We start from the raw sequence: 19,327 nt of genomic DNA on the forward strand, positions 1-19,327 counted from the left end.
AGAATCATAGAATCTTTCCGGTCTGAAAGGACTCTGAAAGGTCATCCAGTCCACCTCCCCTGCAATGAACAGGGATACCTACAGCCAGATAATGCTCTCAAAATGCAATATTATGTTTGTATTTGGAATCACTGTCTCAAGATAAATTTTGAAGAAAAGACTACACTACTCCACAGTGACCAACCACACGTCTGGATGCCTGAGACCTGTAACCCTTTTCACACAGAAACGTGAAATGTGAAGTACACTGGGTATAGACATGAAACTTTCACCTTGGAAAAGTACATCATCCTCTCTGGATACATGCATCTGCTATTCTTCTATATCAGATATACTTTTTCTTCCCCTAAGCATCCGGAGAAAAGAGTATTGAGAGGTAGGAAATTTAATACACACAGTAATAAAAGTAGACAAGACACAGAAGTGAACCAGTAGATGTTTAACATTGCTGTTATCTCCTTATCAAAGTACACACATTTTTGTTGTTTGTTATCCTGTGGTCTTCTAGGAACAACAACAAATAGTGCACCCAGCTCATCACTGAGAATCTTATTACTGTTATTCACGTCTTCATTTTATTTTTTTTTCTTTAAGTTGAATACTAAGGAATGCATTTTAAAATCAACTCTTCGGTTGATAGGAAGCATATTGGATCACTTACAGAAATGCATTTCTGCTTAATGGCAGCACTTAACATTAGAGTTCTGGAAAGCACTGGTGAGGAACCACATGAAAGAACAAAATTCAGCTCCCATCGAACTTCCTCTTCTGCTGCTCTTCTGAAACATTTCCATATACCTGTGAAGGATCACTGCAGTGTATTCTTTGCAGAGTCCCCTGTTTGAAGTTTAAGCTACTTTTTTGACACAGATTAAACCTATTGATCTTCAGAGCTTGCAAGCAGCAAGTCACTTATTATGCAAGCTGCTGTGGAGGTGGTCCTTTGGGAAAACTGTACGTAGGCGAGCAGAGTTTGATATTCTGCAAGCATATTAGTTTTGTTTTCAGATTTTGTGTCAAGGCTTCTAAAGCCATGGATAGGCATCTTCTCTATTTAATTACAGAGTTCAGCATCCACAGAGGGGGAAAAAAATTCTTTCATACTAGAAGGCCATGCAGTGTTCCTATGATGCTGGATCAGCCCTCTCATGATGCAGGTCGTTTTGTTTAACAGGTCATACACAGATAACCACTGACACACTTGCTGGGCATTCTTAGTTTAGAATGCAACCTTCTGAAGAACTCACGTCATGGGCAGCTGCACCACAACATCCTCACAGAGCTGTCAACGACACAGAAAGGGAAATAGTGGGCTGGTCAATGCTCCTGAACAGGAGCAGCAAAGCAAAAACGGAGCTGAAGTTATCAAAAGGCCATCTAAAAAGCCAATACTATACAGCAACATAAGGAACGTGTGCATTTGCTTGCATTGCTCTTCTTGTTTTGTTTTGTTTTTCAATAGAATTTTACAAATGGAGAATAAAGCAAATAATTGCCTAAGGATAACTGCTGTGGCAGAACAGAAAACAAATGCAGGCCACCCTTGTCTCAAGTCAAGGCAATAGGGCCACTGAAGTGCTCCTTCACTGATGTTTTATAATCTTTTCCTCTAACCATTTAAGCATATTTAATTTAGGATTACAACCAATATTTCTGAAGAATTCACAGAAAAAAAAAAAATACTCCTTGTCACACAGTTCAAGACATTTAATCTTTATTCCCCTCTGGTCTTACTTACAAGATCATTGTTACTAACTAAAACAGTTGTGTAACTTTAAAAGACAGTAACTCTTTCTTTTTGGGTATTTAATAACACTACTTCTGTCATTGCAAGCACAAACTGGAAGGAAACAAGAGTCAGAAATCTTGACTGCAGCTAATGCTGTACCTGCACTGCTGTGATTACCTAATGAATCAGAAAAAGAAGGTAGAAACCTGCAAACATGTGCCTAGAGTGAAGCTTCTAGTTTTTAGTCAAGAGCGAGTAACCCTGCAGCTGTTTAAACTATCAAACTTATTTGAACTTGCAGATCACTGCATTAGAATACAATTCCCCCTGAGAAGTATCAACTCCAGAATTCACAGAGATAATTATCATGAACTATGGGATTATTTCTGTGGAAAATAGCTGAAACACTCTGACAACACTCTTGGTCTTTGCTAAGCACAACATATAATAGTAATATAAAATCTACTACTAAATTTTGAAGCCAAACCTCATTTCTACTTAAATTCCCATCAATTTGGTTCACCAACTACACAAACAGATGCATGGGTTAACAAGTTCTCACTCTTCCCTCAGATGAGTGTTCCCAGCTCCCACATCACAGGGGGTCAATGCAGACCTAGCTTTGAAAATATAAAACAAGCAAAACTTCTCAAGGAGCAAAGGAAGGGAAAAATTGTGGTTTCAGTGATTTTGTTCAGAGCACCATTGCATTTGCACTCCTAAGGGAGAATAAACTTCTCCATAGAAAGGACAGTCAGTGGTAAGCAGAAGTGCCTTAACCAGGCTTTTGTATGCCACAGAAAGGATCATACAGAACCACACCCTGAGTAAAGAGTATTTTCGATGTGAGAGCCAGTAAAAAATGATCTTTAACACAGAACTGATTTCTTCATTACTTAGGTGATGAACTACGGAAACAGTTGTTTTAACTTTCCACTTCAGAGAAAGCACAGAAGTTAAGAAGGAATGTGTGTCAGTCACCTGGAATGTTTGTAACAACCACAGATGCAAATCTGAATTACTTGAAGAACTGTTATTAAATGGAAACTCTTTAAAGCTTTTTTTTTGCTAGTAGGGACTCCTCTTTTAACTTTGATTATATCATAGCATACGTGCATAATATCAAGACTATATTGAACTACAGACTTATTTAGTTTCATTGAAGTGCTGGCTAATAATCATCTGCTTCCCAGTACACAACAGTATGTCAAATTATATCATTCTTCCAGCTGCATGCAATGAGAATTATTAAAACTTCTTTTAGCTTGCAGACTGGCATGCCAAGAGCCATATATTTTTTCTTCCTACTTTTGAGCCTGAAGTAAAACATTACAGAGAATTCTCTTAATTTCAAGCAGTCAACATTAAGAACCGAACCAGCACAAGATTTTAAAAGGAACAGATAAAACTTCAGAAATTAATTTGAACACGCATTTAATAGCATTCTCACTTTGACACCGAATTCCACATTTCAGAGTCATTTATAACCATCGTGAAATTAAACCCACAGAACAGCAATTCAGCTGTAGGGTGCTATGAATCTGACTGAGCCTTGCAAGCCTTCTGGCATTCCTGGAGCAACTTGGCCAGGACAGAGCAAGCACAGGCAGAAACGAGCCTGCTCTGAAAAGTTGTGGCAATGATGCAGAGCACATCTGTCACAAAGAATTATCCTGAGAGTACTGAAACATGCACTGCAGCTACAGGCTGCCAAAGCCTCAGAAAGCTTTCGTATCTATTAACAGCCTAGAACATACAGGGGCTGAAGAATGCAACAGTAGTTGTTAAAGGACATACTTCAGAATTCACATGAAAGTTATTTTAACCATAATTTGTACGTTACTGCAGCTTTCAGAAGTGTAACCACTCTACTACTCCCAGCTTACTTCGCATGTAAATTACTTTAAATAATGAATACTTCAAAAAAGTATTTGCAATGCTAGCAGATTAAATTGCCAGCATGTACTCAGACTGCAAGCAAATTCATCTTTAAAAGCTCCTGCTGTCTTACCTAGAAATTTAAATGAGATCCTAAAAAGCAGAGGTCACACAATGTTGTGAATTACACGGTTGGATTGGATTAGAACATAATAAATGCTGAAGCATTTGGTACCTGTAAACATGGCATGGAAGTAGGGGCTGCAGGCGGCCAGCACAACTCTGTGCGCTGCAATTTCCATGTCTTCAGCCACTATCGTCACATCACACAGCAAGTTTTGACTAGATAGAAAAGTCAGAGAAAGTCATTTCACATATGTGAACCACAGCAGAACAGTATAAAACAACATGTCATTTCTCCTTCCGTGCCCTCAAAACAGGCAGGCTTACGAGGTTGATAAAGCACTGTTTTTCAGCGCGCTACAAAATGGCAGGGATGTTACTCAGAAGGGATGCAGGGCTGCTTGGGTATACACAACTTCCCAAAAGTCAAACAACTGAATTGTGATTTCTTCCACAGCTAAGTTTCCTGCACTGAAGAACAGAAATTGACATCAGCCCAATTTTAAAACCTTCTCACTGGAAGGCTGGGCTTCTTCAAATACCTGCAATAAAATAAAAAATAAAGACCCGGATATATACAGGCACTAAAAAAAAATTGAGTTAAGAAATGAGACTTTACGGATAATGCAGAATCCAAAAATTCAGTTGTGATGCTTATATCGCATTTCACTGGAAACTCATACCTACTTCATTGTTGAAAAATCACTAATTATATTTTCTGCTTTCCAAGCATCTACCATATAAACAGTAGCAATCGTTTTTTCCACTCAAGCTAGTTTACAATTTACCACAGTTATGTGTTGCTCAATTTTTTATCTTCATTACATCCACCTGCATTCTCAACCTTTGCAATTTCCTCCCCCTTCTACTGCAATAATACAGTATCTCTTTAGAGCCATGCATGGCACAAATGTTTCCAACACAGTTTACAGCTATTAGATATACTGCTTCTGGTTAAATCCACCACAAAGCATACTCCTCATAATTTAATTTTGCACAATAGAAGGAAAGGAAAACATACAAAACATCAAAAGCCTACATTCTCCCAGCATCTATGTAGCCAAAGTATAGACATCTTTTTCTTTCCTTCCTATTTTACCAGTCTCTCTGTGTAGAAGTAGCATATAAATGACATAATGCAGAGCCAGGGTAACACATAACAAGGGATGAGGGAGACAGCATGCCTTAACAGCATATATTGCTTAAGGAAAGAGAGCTGTGTGTCAATCCAGTCGCCCTTATTCTCAGTATATTTGAAGTACATGTTTTTTTGTGCTTTTCTGTTTGTTTTTGTTGTTTTTTTTTTTTTTTTCAACCACCTTTGCAGAATATGTATGGTAATTAGAAAGCAAGCCTTCTGACAGACCCCAGAATAGGGTCACAAAGACGATCAGAGGGCTAGAACACCCTACCTACAAAGAAAGGTTGAGGAAGCTGAGTTCGTTCAGCTTGGAGAGGAGAAGGCTCTGGGGAAACCTCATTGTGGCCTTTGCTGAAGGAAGACTAGAAGAAAGCTGGAGAGTGACTCATTACCAGAGAGCACAGAGATAGGACAAGGGGAACAAGGAGGGTAACAGCTTTAAACCAGAAGAAGGGAGATTTAGATTAGATATTAGGAGGAAATTCTTTACTCAGAGGGTGGCACAGCTGCCCAGAGAAGCTGTGGATGCCCCATCCATTCCTGGAGGTATTGAAGCCCAGATTGGATGGGGCCCTGGGCAGCCCGATCTAGTGGGTGGCAGCCCTGCCCATGAACAGAGATTGGATTTAGATGATCTTTAAAGGTCCCTTCCAACAAACTCAATCCATGTTTCTTTGATAATCTGAAACTACAACACAGAGCAGCAACAAAGATTCAGGTAAGCAGTTGCATTTCTGCTCTTACACAGAATGGGAGCTGTCAGCCAAACTGCTCAGATATTCACCTCGGTCTCAAGAAAATACTGTAACTGCTCAGCCTCTGCAATCGTGCAATTTCTTTCACCGGAGCCTCAAGAAAGCAAGCCTTGTGGAGGCCACACACCATAAACCTTAATAAAGCAGCCACAACTAAACTCTGTGGTCACACTGCAACCCCAGCGCTAGATTTTTTTTTCCCCTTTCAGCTCAGAATCTATAGCAACTACCCAAATCTCTTCAGTGCGTGTAACCCTGTAAGATGATGGAAAATACAGTGATAATAGTGGGGTGGCAAAGTCTTTGGCCTCAACAAATGAGGATGAGCCCAAACGTAGCAGTCACAGACACAGAAATGAAGGACAAAACTGCTTACCGTTGGAAGGCCTCAGGGAGGCAGGGATCTCCAGCAAGATAACCTTACCTTCACTGCCAGCCCTTAAATGAGGTGTGGGAAGGGGTGGATCCTGGCTCCAACCTTCCAGTCACTCAGTGCACTGCATGCACCTGAGCTGGCCCTGCCTTCCCTCCAGGTGCTCAATCACTGGTTCAGACTTAGCATTTCCACTACAGTGTGCCATATGGCTATTATTTTAAAAAGCCACGTAATATGAAGTAATCCAGACCAGACCACATCCAGATTAAGCAGAGAATTAGGAGAAGCTTCAGAGCAATCGTTAAATTTATCAAACAAAAACTGACGCAACCACAACACTAAGAAAAAAAAAAAGTTACCAGATATTACCAATTACCCAGCTTTCTCAGACACTTCTGTTTAATCTGCCAACACTAACAAAAGGTTTTACTCTCAGCTGAACAGAAATATCAAAGCTATCCAAGCCAGAATTACATCAACACAAAATTCCAGCTGATTAACTACACAGCACTACACTGATGCAGCAACTTAGTGTAGACCCAATACATCTCTTGCCTGGAACTGCACTAGGCAACTATGCCTTCTGCTGACATACATTAACTGACAAGTTTGTCAAGTATTAGACAAAGAAACAAGCTTACCAACTAACAGTACACTCCTCACAAGCACGCTGTGGCTCCCGCAGCACAGCACATTCCACTCACTAACTAACTTTAGAAAAGTTTGCTTTCTGAAGCAATGTTGTAATAGTCTTCTAGTAGAGAGCGACTGCACAAACAGAGCCATGGAGGTATGCCATCTTCATGGATGAAAGGAGAAAATAAGAGATGGAAAAAAAAGTAAGTATAGATTTATGAATCACTACTGTTTACTAACGTGGGCTTATATATAGAGGAAGGTCATTACCCAGATCTTCAAAGTATCATTTTGAAAGAGTCTCATCTGTAAGAATGGGGATTTCTAAAAACATAGCTAAGGTCAGATTCCGCTGTGATAAAAGCAAATTACAATTAAGAGCAAAGATAGGCACTACAGTTAAATTCTTTTTGTGTCAAGAACTAATTAGCTATCCTAATGATCTGACTCACTGCTGAGGTGACGGTGAGTAATGAAATGACAAAAATTACCAAGGACAATATTACCCAAGTCTGTCAAAACGTGAAGGTTCAAAAACCCTCTTAGGAACTGACAGAACCAGGCAACCTGGTGGTAGCCAAAGACGTAATACTTCGTGGACACGAGCATTGCAAACATAACACATTTTAGACACTTCAGCAGACAATTTCTTCACTTCACCTTCTGGAAAGCGTTCCTCTGGCAAACACTGCCTTGTGCTATACTCATAAAAAAATCTGAGATGGAAACCACTTTAAGCAGTCAACAAAATGCAACATTTTTACTTGATGAATGCCAGATCTTCATTTAGAGTAAGGAAGTCTGAAACATACCTGCAATGTAGCAGTTTCTTATTTCAAATTGAAATTACCGCAAAAATTCATGTTTCTAATCTTATCAGCATTTTAAAAGGCGTACTTGGCTTAAACAGTAAACTTTGCTGTAACAACATTGTTAAATAAAGAAATAAAATGGAGGTTTGCACGGCAATGTTTCTGTTCAAACTTCAACTATTTATAAATGTAAGAAAATTGTTCAAACTGCTTCTACAGCAATCCCAATTTGAGTAACCATGGAAACCAAGTGTATTCTGGAAATAATCCCTGGTCTTCAACAGTGCATTCTGCTGGAAGACCGTGTATGTTTCACTTGCAACACAAGGCTCCTCACTGCTCAAACTGCTGTATTCTAAGATCCATTTTGGGAAACTGGTCTTCATCTAAACTCCTGCATAACACACCTTTATACGGTATCAATTGCTGTTGTTTTTATAAGGTAATGCTTCTCCCAGCTTTTAATCTCAATGGGCTACAGGATTTTTACACACTCCAGTATCATCTATGCTGCAGAAACATTCTATTTAATTTCTCTATTGTTGCTGTTAGCTATGAAGCTGAATTATTGTCAGTGATAGTCGTGAGTCCTAACTACCAGAGCTCAGTTGTGAGATCTAATTATCAGCTGTCACACATTTCAACACCATCTCACCTCCTCATATGCAGAAAATAAATCAATATGGGTGCTAAGAGCAGCATTAGCACCAGTCCTCCAGTTTTGCTGAAAGTGATGGTAGTATCACTCAAGGTCTTACAAAATTTTACCTAAACATCTTCCAATATTTGATTTGGGAGTTCATAAATTGCTCCCAGTGGGTGTGCAAAAGATACCTAAGAAAAGAAAGAATACCATCGGTTGGTTTTAGATATTAGACTGCGACCTATGTCTCCAGCTTACTGAAGTATCATTTTTCCAGCTTGCAGACCTCTACAAAAATCAACAGCAGATATACCAAGAGCTTCAGCCCCAATTAGAAAGTCACTTCTAATCTACACAGGATCAACATAAAATACAGGATCCATAGTGTCTCATTATATACACCCTCCATGCATTTTTCAAGCTCAGAAACCTAGCTGCAATTAACTTAGGAAGAACAGAAACATAGTGCACCCATCACAACTACCATCACTTGACTATTATTCAGCTGTCACTTCGCTGTATATATAATCTTTCTCATCAGCCACACTTCAGGAATTCTGTGTTCCATTTTTAGAACTTCATAAATGTAATTGAAACTAAACCTGTTTTACAGACTCCAGGCAGGTGTATACAGTGAATTAATACCTTCTTAACTCATTCATAACTTTAAAAGCTTTCTTCATGTGCCACGGATTCACTGTAACAGGACAGTGAATTTCAGTGTTATCATCTTTCAAATCCAGAGGCTTCTGATGGCAAAGCTTGGTGCATCTGGAAAAAAAAAAAAAAAAAAAAATTAAAAAAAAAGTTTTAAAAAAAGTTTTTAAGAAGTTAAAAGGTTAATACTCCTACTCCCTCAGACTATCACTCTGTTTTTGCCACCTTTGTCCTTGAATGGGACTCGCGCTTCATTTTATTCTTCACTCCAATTTTGCTCTTCCTTTTACCAACAGTGTATGATAGAAAGGGAAGCAGGTAAGATTCTCTATCTAGTAATAAGCTAGTGACTAACACTAGTAAGGTTTGGAGAAGCATTCAGGGCTAACAATAAGCTCCACTGTAGGAAACACAAACAAATGCCCTAAAATACTTCCAATACATTCTGAAACAAGGACAGAAGCAACGGTCCAGTAACTTCTAGTTTACCACCAGTACAGACTGGCAGAACACATTCCATCAATTTGGTTTCTGACCACTTGCAAAAACACAGCTGAGTTCTGTGTGGCCACTGGAACCTCGCTTACTGTTTCACACAGCTTCCAGGTCATCTCCTCTGACAGGAAGGCTGCATGATGACTGCTCTAATTCTTCAGGCTTTCCCTCGCAGAATGGTTTTGCTTACCCATTCATTGTACCAAAAAGCAAAAGTGACCAGTCTCTTAGTTCTTCTTACATCCAGGAACAGTACCAAAATTGCAAGAGGAAAAACCAAACAGCTAAATCACTAGCTCTACCTACAGTTAACTCTTACTATAAGAGATAGCTAAGTTCTAGATACTAAGTCCCATAGGAAAACAATTATGTTGAACTGCCCAAACGGCAAACACATTTTTCAATCCAAGTCAATGAGCTTGGTGTTTATGATCACAATGCAAGTTACCTCATTAACCTACTTAGAAAATACTTAGCTCAAGTTACTTATCGTAACTTTATTCCAAACTGAAAATAAGCAAAATACATTTGGCCACTACAGTCAGTAGCGGTGGGCAACCAACCCTGGTGCATCAGGGGTCTGATTCCAGATAAAAACCTGACTTACCTACTTTGAGCAAGAATCAAACATAGCATATACATTGACACCCAGAATTCCAACGCCCCCTTATCACAGAATCATTTGATTTGGAAGAAATCTTTAAAGGATATCTAGCCCAACTCCCCTGCAACTATGAGGGACACCTACAGTTAGATTAGGTTGCTCACAGCTCCATCCAGCATAATCCTCAATGTCTCCATCCACTACACCTTCAGGCAACCTGTTCCAGTGCTTCACTACACTTGTCATTAAAAAAACAAAACATTGTATATTCAACTTAAAATCTCCCCTCTTAGTTTGAAACCATTTCCCCTTGTCCTACCACATCAGATTCTGCCCCTTCCTTCTTATAGCCCTCCTCTTCAGGCTGACAGGCTGCTCTTGGGTCACCTCACAGCCTTCTCTTCCCCAGCCCGAACAGCCCCAGCTGTCTGTCCTCATAGAGGATGTGTTCCATCCCTGCGACCATTTCCGAAGCCCTGCTCTGAACGCAATTCAACAGGTCCATGCACATCTCTCCTGCATAGAATCATAAAATCATAGAATGGCCTGGGTTGAAAAGGACCACAGTGCTCATCCAGTTCCAACCCCCTGCTATGTGCAGGGTCACCAACCACCAGACCACGCTGCCCAGAGCCACATCCAGCCTGGCCTTGAATGCCTCCAGGGATGGGGCATCCACAGCCTCCTTGGCAACCTGTTCCAGTGCATCACCACGCTCTGAGTGGAAAAACTTCCTCCTAATATCTTACCTAAATCTCTCCTGTCTCAGTATAAAACCATTCCCCCTTGTCCTATCACTATCAACCCATGTAAACAGCTGTTCCCCCTTCTGTTCATACAGGAGTACTTGCTCCTTTCAAGTACTGGAAGGCCACAATGAGGTCTCCCCAGAGCCTTCTCTTCTCTACTACACAATCCCAGTTCTCTCAACCTTTCCTCACAGGAGAGGTGCTCCACCCTCTGATCATCTCAGTGGTCTTCCTCGGAATGCATTCAAAGAGCTCCATGTCCTTCCTGTGCTGGGGGCCCCAGGCCTGAATGCAGTGCTGCAGATGGGGCCTCACAAGAGCGAATCACGTCCCTCTCCTCGCTGGCCACCCCTCTTCTGACAAAGTCTTCTGGGCTGCAAGCATACACTGCTGGCTCATGTCCAGCTCCTCGTCCACCAGAACCCCCAAGTCCTCCTCCACAGGGCTGCTCTCAAGATCTTCCCCCAGTCTGTATAAACACAGTCTCCACAAAGAACAGCCAACAAAGTAAGGTCCCTCCACGAAACTGAAATCAGTCACCCCTTACTGCACTGTACCTTGGCACAGCAATGCCAAGTTTCTCGCTCGGTTGTGAGGACGATGCAGCTCGTGGCCAAAAGGAGCCAAGTCACAAAGCAAAGAGCACGTACACGAGTTGTCGTGCAGAAGGAAAAAACACAATGCCTGGTATAGCCCTTATTTCTGTGACATAAGCAGTGATGAGAACCCAAAAAACACCTCGAATCAGAGACAGCAGTTCAACGCGCTGCCGAGTAACGGGCTGGCAGAGCCCTCCGCTAATGGAACCGCCGAGTTAAGAGTGACACGAGGACGCGGCACCTCCTTCCATCCCCACGAGCACAACGGGTGCCGGCCGGACACATCCGCACATACAGGCTGCAGATACGTGACACACAGGTGCGCTCGGAGCGGCGCAGAAGAACGGAGCTGCCCAGGAGCCCGGAGCCGCTCTGCCCCACGCTCTATCGGAGGGCGGCCGGGATGCAGCGCGGCCCCTCGTTCCCTTCTTTTTCTCCCGCACAGCCGCTGACTCAAACGGAGAGCGAACGGCATAAGGAGAAATCAGGAGGAAAAAATAAAAAAAGAAAAAAGAAAAGAAACAACACTAATTCCCCTATAGGAACGCAGCGCGAGGCCCGCCCGCAGCCCGCAGCCCTCACCGCGTGGCTCAACCGAGCTCCGCCGCCGGTCCCCCGTCCCCAGCCGGCACCCGGGCCCGACTCCGAGCCCGCAGCCCGCCCTCCCGCCGCACTCACACGGGCGGCAGCAGCATCTCCATGGCGGCTCCGCTCGGCCTTCCTCCGGGTAACGCGGGCACCGCGCGCTGCCGCCAGCACCATGCCAGCCGCTGCCGGGTGCCGGCTGCGCCCGCCCGGCGGAGCCCCGCTGCCCTCCGGCCCGCCGGGAGCCGCCGGCGCTGCCCACTTCCGGGGCCCCGCCCGCAGGAGGGCCGGGCAGCGGCGCGCAGCCGTAGTGGATCCGTGGGAGCAGCTGGCCGGCGGAGGGTGCGGTACCTGTCGACAGCTGAGGATGATGAGGATGTGATGCTGAGGAATGGGCTGGGTCAGGGAGGGCGGCGTGTGTGTGTGGATGCTGCTGCCTTGTTTATTTTTCTTAACAATCTATGTCATCACATTTGTGTCCAGGTCTGGAGCCCCCAGTACAAGAAAGGCAGAGAGCTGTTGGAGAGCCACGAAGATGATCAGGGGACTGGAGCACCTCACCTACAAAGACAGGTTGAGGGAGCTGGGCTTGTTCAGCATGGAGAAAAGAAGGCTGCGGGGTGACCTCATTGCAGCCTTTCAGTACCTAAAGGGAGCCTGCAAACAGGAGGGGAGTCAACACTTTGAAAGGGCAGATAACAGCAGGACAAGGGGAAATGGCTTGAAGGTGAGAGAGGGCAGATTTAGGTTGGATGTCAGGGGGAGTTCTTTGCTGTGAGAGTGGTGAGGTGCTGAACAGCTGTCCAGAGAGGCTGTGATGCCCCGTCCATCCCTGGAGGTGTTCAAGGCCAGGCTGGATGGGGCCCTGGGCAGCCTGGGCTGGTGTGAAATGGGGAGGTTGGGGGCCCTGCATGTGGCAGGGGGTTGGAGCTTCGTGATCCTTGAGGTCCTTTCCAACCCTGGCCATTCTGTGATTCTGTGATCTCTGGAGGCCCCTTCCAAACCCTACAATGCTGTAATTTTAGTTCTAGTCACTGATTAGATTAGTTTCTGATGAAAGATAATGAAATGTTAAACTAAAAGCATTTTAATTTATCGTATAATGTTTGCCAATCTCTAGGAATGTTCCTTTCTTGGTAAGTGCAATTTTAGTTTCCTTCTCAAGTCTTCTATTTGATGGTTGGTTTGGGAACACTTAAAAAAAATTAAATGTATTTCCACAGGGGGGTTTTCTAAATGAAATCATCGCTGCTGTTGGTACTGTTTTTATGAAGCCTGGGCTTTGCATCTCTTGAATTTGTCTCAACAGAGAAGCAGATCTGCCATTGGATTGTGTTGGAGAAGACGAGCTGCTTGTTAAAGATTTGAAAGAAACAACGAAACCCACTGACATGGCAGTCAAACCCAAAGGGACCAGCTGTAGGAGTGCATGCTCCTACATGAGCCCATCAGTTGTGCCCACGGGAGCTTGGTAGTTCTGGTCATAGTCACATCACACATTCATATTTCTGTATCCCAGGGTAAACTCATAAGGCAAGCCCCCTAACTCTTAACTATCCGGGACACCCAAGTGAATCTTACTAGTAACAGACTGCACTGTGTTGAGGGATCCAAGATGTTGATCATGAAGTCATTGTAAACTTGTGTGGAAGCTGATGAGGGAATGCTTTTGCACGCTACCTCTGTATAGGTTCTGTAGGCACACAGACAGCTGCAGGTCCTGCACCCTATTATCATGGCAGAACTCCTTAGTAATGTTCATTCCTAAATGAACATTAAGCCTTTTAGAACTCTGACTTCTGTCATTTTGTTCCAGTGTTATTTTGGCTTTTTAAGCCAAATGTCTGATGCTAGCAGAAGTAACTTTTGATGCAGAACATCAGAAACAAACACAAATAGAACAGGAATCTTTTTTTTTTTTTTTCCTGCAGTAGTGTCTTTGCACTTCAGTGAACTTGAAAGGAATCATATACAGCTGTAACAAAAATGATTGTATCCAAATTGCCTGGTTTTGGCTTACACATCTAGCCATGAGAAAAGGCATCTGAATAGCATTTGGAATTTTATGGGATTCTATTTGATCCAGTGCTGCTTCTGCTTAGAAAAGAACTCAGAGAAAAAAAAACAACCAACCAACATTTAAATATGGGGGTATACAGGCAGCTTTGAAAGGAAATAGGCTGTGTTTCTTAACAGAGATGAAGCAGCTGTTTGTTTATACAGCAGCAATTCAACTCACTGCATTTACTGGGAAAATTCAGTCTTGTGGTTCATTCTGCTGTTGTAACATTTGGACCCTTCCCACTTGTTTTAACGTTCAAAAAGAGTGCTGACAATGCTTATCAACAATTGCATAGTTCTTCAGATATACTGACACTAAAAGTGCTTTGCTAATACAGAAGCTACACCTCAGCAAAGTATATCCACTAAAAAGGAAGTTACGCTAGCAAAGCTCTGCATTCTAGCAAGCTTGTTCCACAAGTTGGAGACCTATACATGAAAAGCAATCCTAGTAAAAATGAATGCAGCTGCATATGAGCGTTTTTAAGGGATCACTCACCATGCTGCTGTGGTCACGCAAGAATAAGTCTCTTAACAGGTCGGAAATGTGAAATGAGGAACAGCAAAACAGCTGCTATCACAAATAAATTGTACCGTGACTGAAGTGAGTTAAATATGACTAGACATGAATAAAATTATTTAAATATTTTCTGGCATCATTCTTCCACTCAAGTCATTGCACCAAGAATCACAGAATTATAGGGGCTGGAAGGGACCTCTAGAGGTCATTGAGTCCAGCCCCTCTGCAAAGCAGGCTCCCTACAGCAGGCTGCACAGGTAGGTGTCCAGGCAGTTCTTGAAAATCTCCAGAGCAGCAGAATCCACAACCTCCCAGGGCAGCCTGCTCCAGTGCTCCGTCGTCCTCACTATGAAGAAGTTCCTTAATGAAAATAAGTGATTGCTAATATTTATCCTTAGAGTCCATGTTGCTTATAATAATAATGATAAAAATGAGTAGTTAGGAACTGGGTTTTCAGGGTTTGGACATGACATCATTCCCTAAAAGACTTGATATAGCACATAGTCTATACAGGCTTTAAATACTTCAATCCTAGTTTTGGAAAAGAGAGCCAATGGTAAGAATCTTCTGACTTCTGAGCAATGGATAAGTTAGGTACTGGTGATCAGTGCTGAACAGTAGAGCGTTCTTGGTAAATTACACATTTGCTTTAGTGTCATGGATGTGAGGAAGTCCTGGTGCAAGAAAGCATTACAAGGAAGCAAGAGTAGGTTGTGGCTTTGATTCATGTAAGTACTGCAAAGTACCCAGGCCCAAAGTACAGATCAGTATGAGGAAGTCTGAGGCCCAGTGCTGCAAAGGTTTGGATTTCACATACGTGTATCAGAGATGTCTGTGAAAGAGGTGGCCCAGGCTTTCAGTCTCATACTTGCAGGCTTGAGATGCATCCTCTGCACCGGATAAGGCAGTCGTGGCTCTGTGCTCAGTGGGTTCAGTCCACTGAAACAGCAGAAAACCCATTCAACTTGTAGCTGTCAGATTCAGTGCAAAGGTAGCGACAGGAAATCACAGCAGGGATTTCAAAAGGGAGACTGAACCATTCCACTCAGCAGAAACCCATGCTTAAATCAGGCAAAGCTCCACCCATCAACACAGAGTTACACCTTACTGAAGTAAGTTCTGTACAGTTTTTGTGTACAGTCTACATGCACACACAAAAGGCTTCTCAACATCTTGCTCTCAGCAAATGATATATCATGTGGATAAGCATACTCTTAAGGCAGCCCTCTTGTTCTAGAAATCATCTCAGCAATTGTTTTTGTTCCACATCATTTTGCTTAAAAGAAACCAAGTGTATATATCACTGTTATGTTTGTTCATACTTGCCCACAGCCTAACATGACAATTTTATGTTATTTTCCTGTAGAATGAAGCAAACCTTTTCTAGGTAGATAATAGCTGTAAGGTATTTTATTTAGCCAATATAAGTCCATCACAGCCAATATACTCCTGCAGCAATGTTGTAAAGTAACTCAAACCAATTCAATCAACTATCACACAGCTTTTTGAGAGCACCTGCAGCTAATGAAAGAAATTACATTCAACCAATTATTATACTGCCATCTAGTGCTTACTGAATGTACAACTGTTCAGAGAAATTCCATTAATTTCATAGCAGCATAAAGGCATACACTATCCTGAATTGGAAGGGGCCCACCACCTCCAACCCCTGGCTGTACGCAGAATTCAAACCTGATGTCTGAGAGCACTGTCTGAATGCTTCTTGTGCTCCAGCAGCTCAGTGCTGTGACCCCTGGGGAGCCAGTTCCATGCCCTCTCTGCTTCAGTAGTTCGTGGTTCCTATGATTGGCTTACAGCAAAAGAAAAGTTCAGCTCACATATTTGAATATAAGCATGCATATAGGGAGCTTACCTAAGAGCAGCAATTGGGAACAGTTTAAACTGTGAAAAGTGACAGAATACGCTGAAAGAATCAGTTTGAATTGTGGTTGTTTTGCACACACATAAATAAGCCTGGAGGGCCAGTGCTTGAGGACCTACTTGAGGGACATCCAAATGTAGACTGAGAAAAAGCAAGTGGGGTACAGTTCACACACTGTACAATCTCTTTCCTTGTGTAAGGAGGCAATGAAATCAAAGACATTAAAATATTAAAAGATAATATTAATGGGTTTTCCGCGGGTTGTTAATAGGAAGTGAAAAGCATTTCTAGCTGTCGTAGGAGAAACTGAGTTAATAGAATCATGGAATGGCTTGAGTTGGAAGGGACATCAAGGATCATCAATCTGCAACCCTGCTGCCACAGGCAGGGCTGCCAACCTCCACATCTAATACTAGACCAGGCTGCCCAAAGCCCCATCCAACCTGGCTTTTATGCATAGTTTATGCAAGCTAGTTCCTGTCAAGTTGATTTTATGATCTTTGAAGACAATATTCGGACAACAGAAATATATTTGTGGAAAACAAAACCTATTTTTTTCCTTGGAATGTCATTCTCTATTTTAATTTTACCCAATGTTTTCTTGAGGCAAATTATCTCTGATATTCCTCTTTTTCCAGGAAAATCACCCTGCCATGCTATCTGAACCCCAATATTTTCAGAAATAGTTCTGCATTTCCCTTCTCACATATGGTTTAGGTATATGCTTGTCCTACTGTCATACATCTATAATACAATATAAAAAAAGATGTGATTTTGAAATGTCAGAAGAAAGTTACAAAATTCATAGTTAAAAATCACTTTACATAGTGTAAACTTTTTGCCCTCCTAAGTAGGTGGTTGCTTAAGCCTCAAAACATTTAAAACGAATTCATCTTTAACTCAAGGTAAATGATACACTGAGCTATTCATTTCTAAACTGTAATTTATACTTCGGTTGTAAATTTCTAAAAATACATGTGAAATTAAGAGTTTCATCCGTTATGGAACCTCTAATTATTTGCTCTTGAATACGACTGGAAATTTGGTAGAATAAAGAAAGCAAGAGTGCTCATTCTTTTCTTCACAGCTCTTTCAGTCACTGTTACATTTGTCCTAGCATATGAGTCCTTTGTCTCATCTGCATTAAGCAGTCCAAATTGTCTTTCCATAGAGGTAATAACTTTTATCTACCTATTTTCATCAGTCTTATATCTGGACTCCTTTATGAACTTAAGCAGTTTGTACTAATAAAATAGAATTATCCTATGGCCACAGCAAGCCTTCAGCTTTCAAATTTGTATATTAATTTGAGAAGGACTGAAAGAGTTTTTATTAAAGCCAGTGCGATGCTCTTCTCTTTCAATAGCTTGCATTTAAAGACTACAGAAATTTTAACAGGTATTTTATTTAGGAAGCTAAAGCTTCATAGCAAGTGGTGGAGTTTGACTGGATGATTTATACCGCATGTAAACAGTCCCACAGAAAGCCTACAGGAAACGTATAGTTTGCACTGTATGAAAATCAGAAGCTAAATATGGAGAGAAAGATTCCTTTTCCATATGTATTCAACAGTGAACTTTTTATTTTTTTTAATCTCCACAGGATTTTAAGTGCTTACAGGAGCCTGAAATAAATAAGTACCCATGAAGTGTCTGTAATCTAGAAAATACACTTCATTTACTGTAGTATCACTGTCAGTCAGGACTGTTAAAACCAATTCATGCAAATACAAGCATCTTTACTGTTATATTTACCTTTTCACTTCTCATTTGCATTCTTATTCCTTGTGGGATGTGTCAGAAGCCCATGTTCTCAGAGCAGACTGTTTTTACGCAGAGCTGAATGTAGTGTAAGTACTAATTGTACCTGCAGTACGAATAAGAGACAGCAATAATAATTACACCTTTATCTTGATGTGAAAAGGCTGTTTCCATTCATGCCAAATTCAAAATAAAATTGAGAGGAACAAAAGTAGGTATTAGGCCTCTTTGTGAAAGTTAGTGCCCAAATATTGTAATTATTACTGACATGGAAGAGGCTATGCCCAAGCATAGGATTTAATCCCGGGTTTCTAATCTATGCTAGTTTTCCATAAAGGCCATCTGCAAATAAAGACATCATAGCACAGAATTGTCGGGCCATACTGTATCTTTTTACCTTAGCTGTAATACAAGAATGGGCCTAACTCAATGTATTTTAGGCAATGGGAAGATTTTCAAGTTGGGTGCACTAAAGCAACAACATCTGTGACATTCGTCAGAAGATGGAACTGGAACTGAGCGTTAGAGAATCCTAAAAAGCTTATGTCATCTTACATCATCAAAACCTTACTTACATCCTTAAAACCTCTCACAATAAAAATTACTCTGAATCCAGTAATTAAAACTGTATGCTCTTCTCTTCTGAGAACCAGGTACCCGAACTATCCACAATCCATGGAACTGGAGCATTCACCTTTAACCTTCCCAGTCCACTACATGATAATTCCAAGTGGTGAATCAAATCCTTGATTTAAGGTTTCTTGATTCATAAGTGTTTGAACAACTGTTCTAAATTGCTTAATGTTTTTGATTGATATCTCTCTTGATATCTTTTAGTGAGAACTATTGGTGATAGGTGGATGGTTGGACTGGATGATTTCGTAGGTCTTTTCCAACCTTGGTGTTTCTGTGATTTCTGTGATTCTGTGATTCTCTTTCCCCCACGTTGTTTCACATCAGATATCATCCTGGCCAAGTTCAGAATGCAAACCCACTGAAAACAAAAGGGACAAAGACATTTGTGAAAGCAAAATGTAGGGAGATAGATACGCAGTTGACCATTTTATTTGGTTGTAAATCAAAGCAACACAAGATGATGTGTGACTTTCATTAAAAAAAAAAAAAAAAAGTTTGGGATTGAGTGCACCCTTAGTAAGTTTGGGTGGGAGTTGAGAGAGAGCGTTGATCTGTCTGAGGGGAGAAAGGCACTACAGGGGGACCTGGATAGACTGGATCAATGGGCCAGGGTAAACCAAATGAGTTTCAATAGGGCCAAGTGCCAGGTCCTGCATTTTGATCACAACAACCCCAGGCAATCCTAC

At 41.7% G+C, this 19,327-nt stretch overlaps 1 protein-coding gene across 3 annotated transcripts in view; it reads right to left on the bottom strand.

Annotated features, from left to right (window-relative positions):
• KLHL2 (kelch like family member 2) overlaps nt 1-11,967 on the bottom strand; it is a 58,403-nt gene extending 46,436 nt beyond the window's left edge. For all 3 annotated transcript variants that reach the window (XM_042829727.1, XM_042829726.1, XM_042829725.1), the window contains exons 1-3: nt 11,876-11,967; nt 8,739-8,864; nt 3,843-3,949 (exon numbers count right to left, since the gene is read on the bottom strand). In XM_042829727.1, the coding sequence (XP_042685661.1) occupies nt 3,843-3,949; nt 8,739-8,864; nt 11,876-11,898 (256 nt within the window). In that variant the 5' untranslated portion in view covers nt 11,899-11,967. The remainder of the gene's footprint in view (nt 1-3,842; nt 3,950-8,738; nt 8,865-11,875) is intronic.
• Between the last annotated feature and the right edge of the window lie 7,360 nt (nt 11,968-19,327).

The sequence above is a fragment of the Centrocercus urophasianus genome, unplaced genomic scaffold, assembly GCF_019232065.1.
Source record: "Centrocercus urophasianus isolate 14NV4802_14NV808 unplaced genomic scaffold, USGS_Curo_1.0 seq_32, whole genome shotgun sequence".
Lineage (NCBI taxonomy): Eukaryota > Metazoa > Chordata > Aves > Galliformes > Phasianidae > Centrocercus > Centrocercus urophasianus.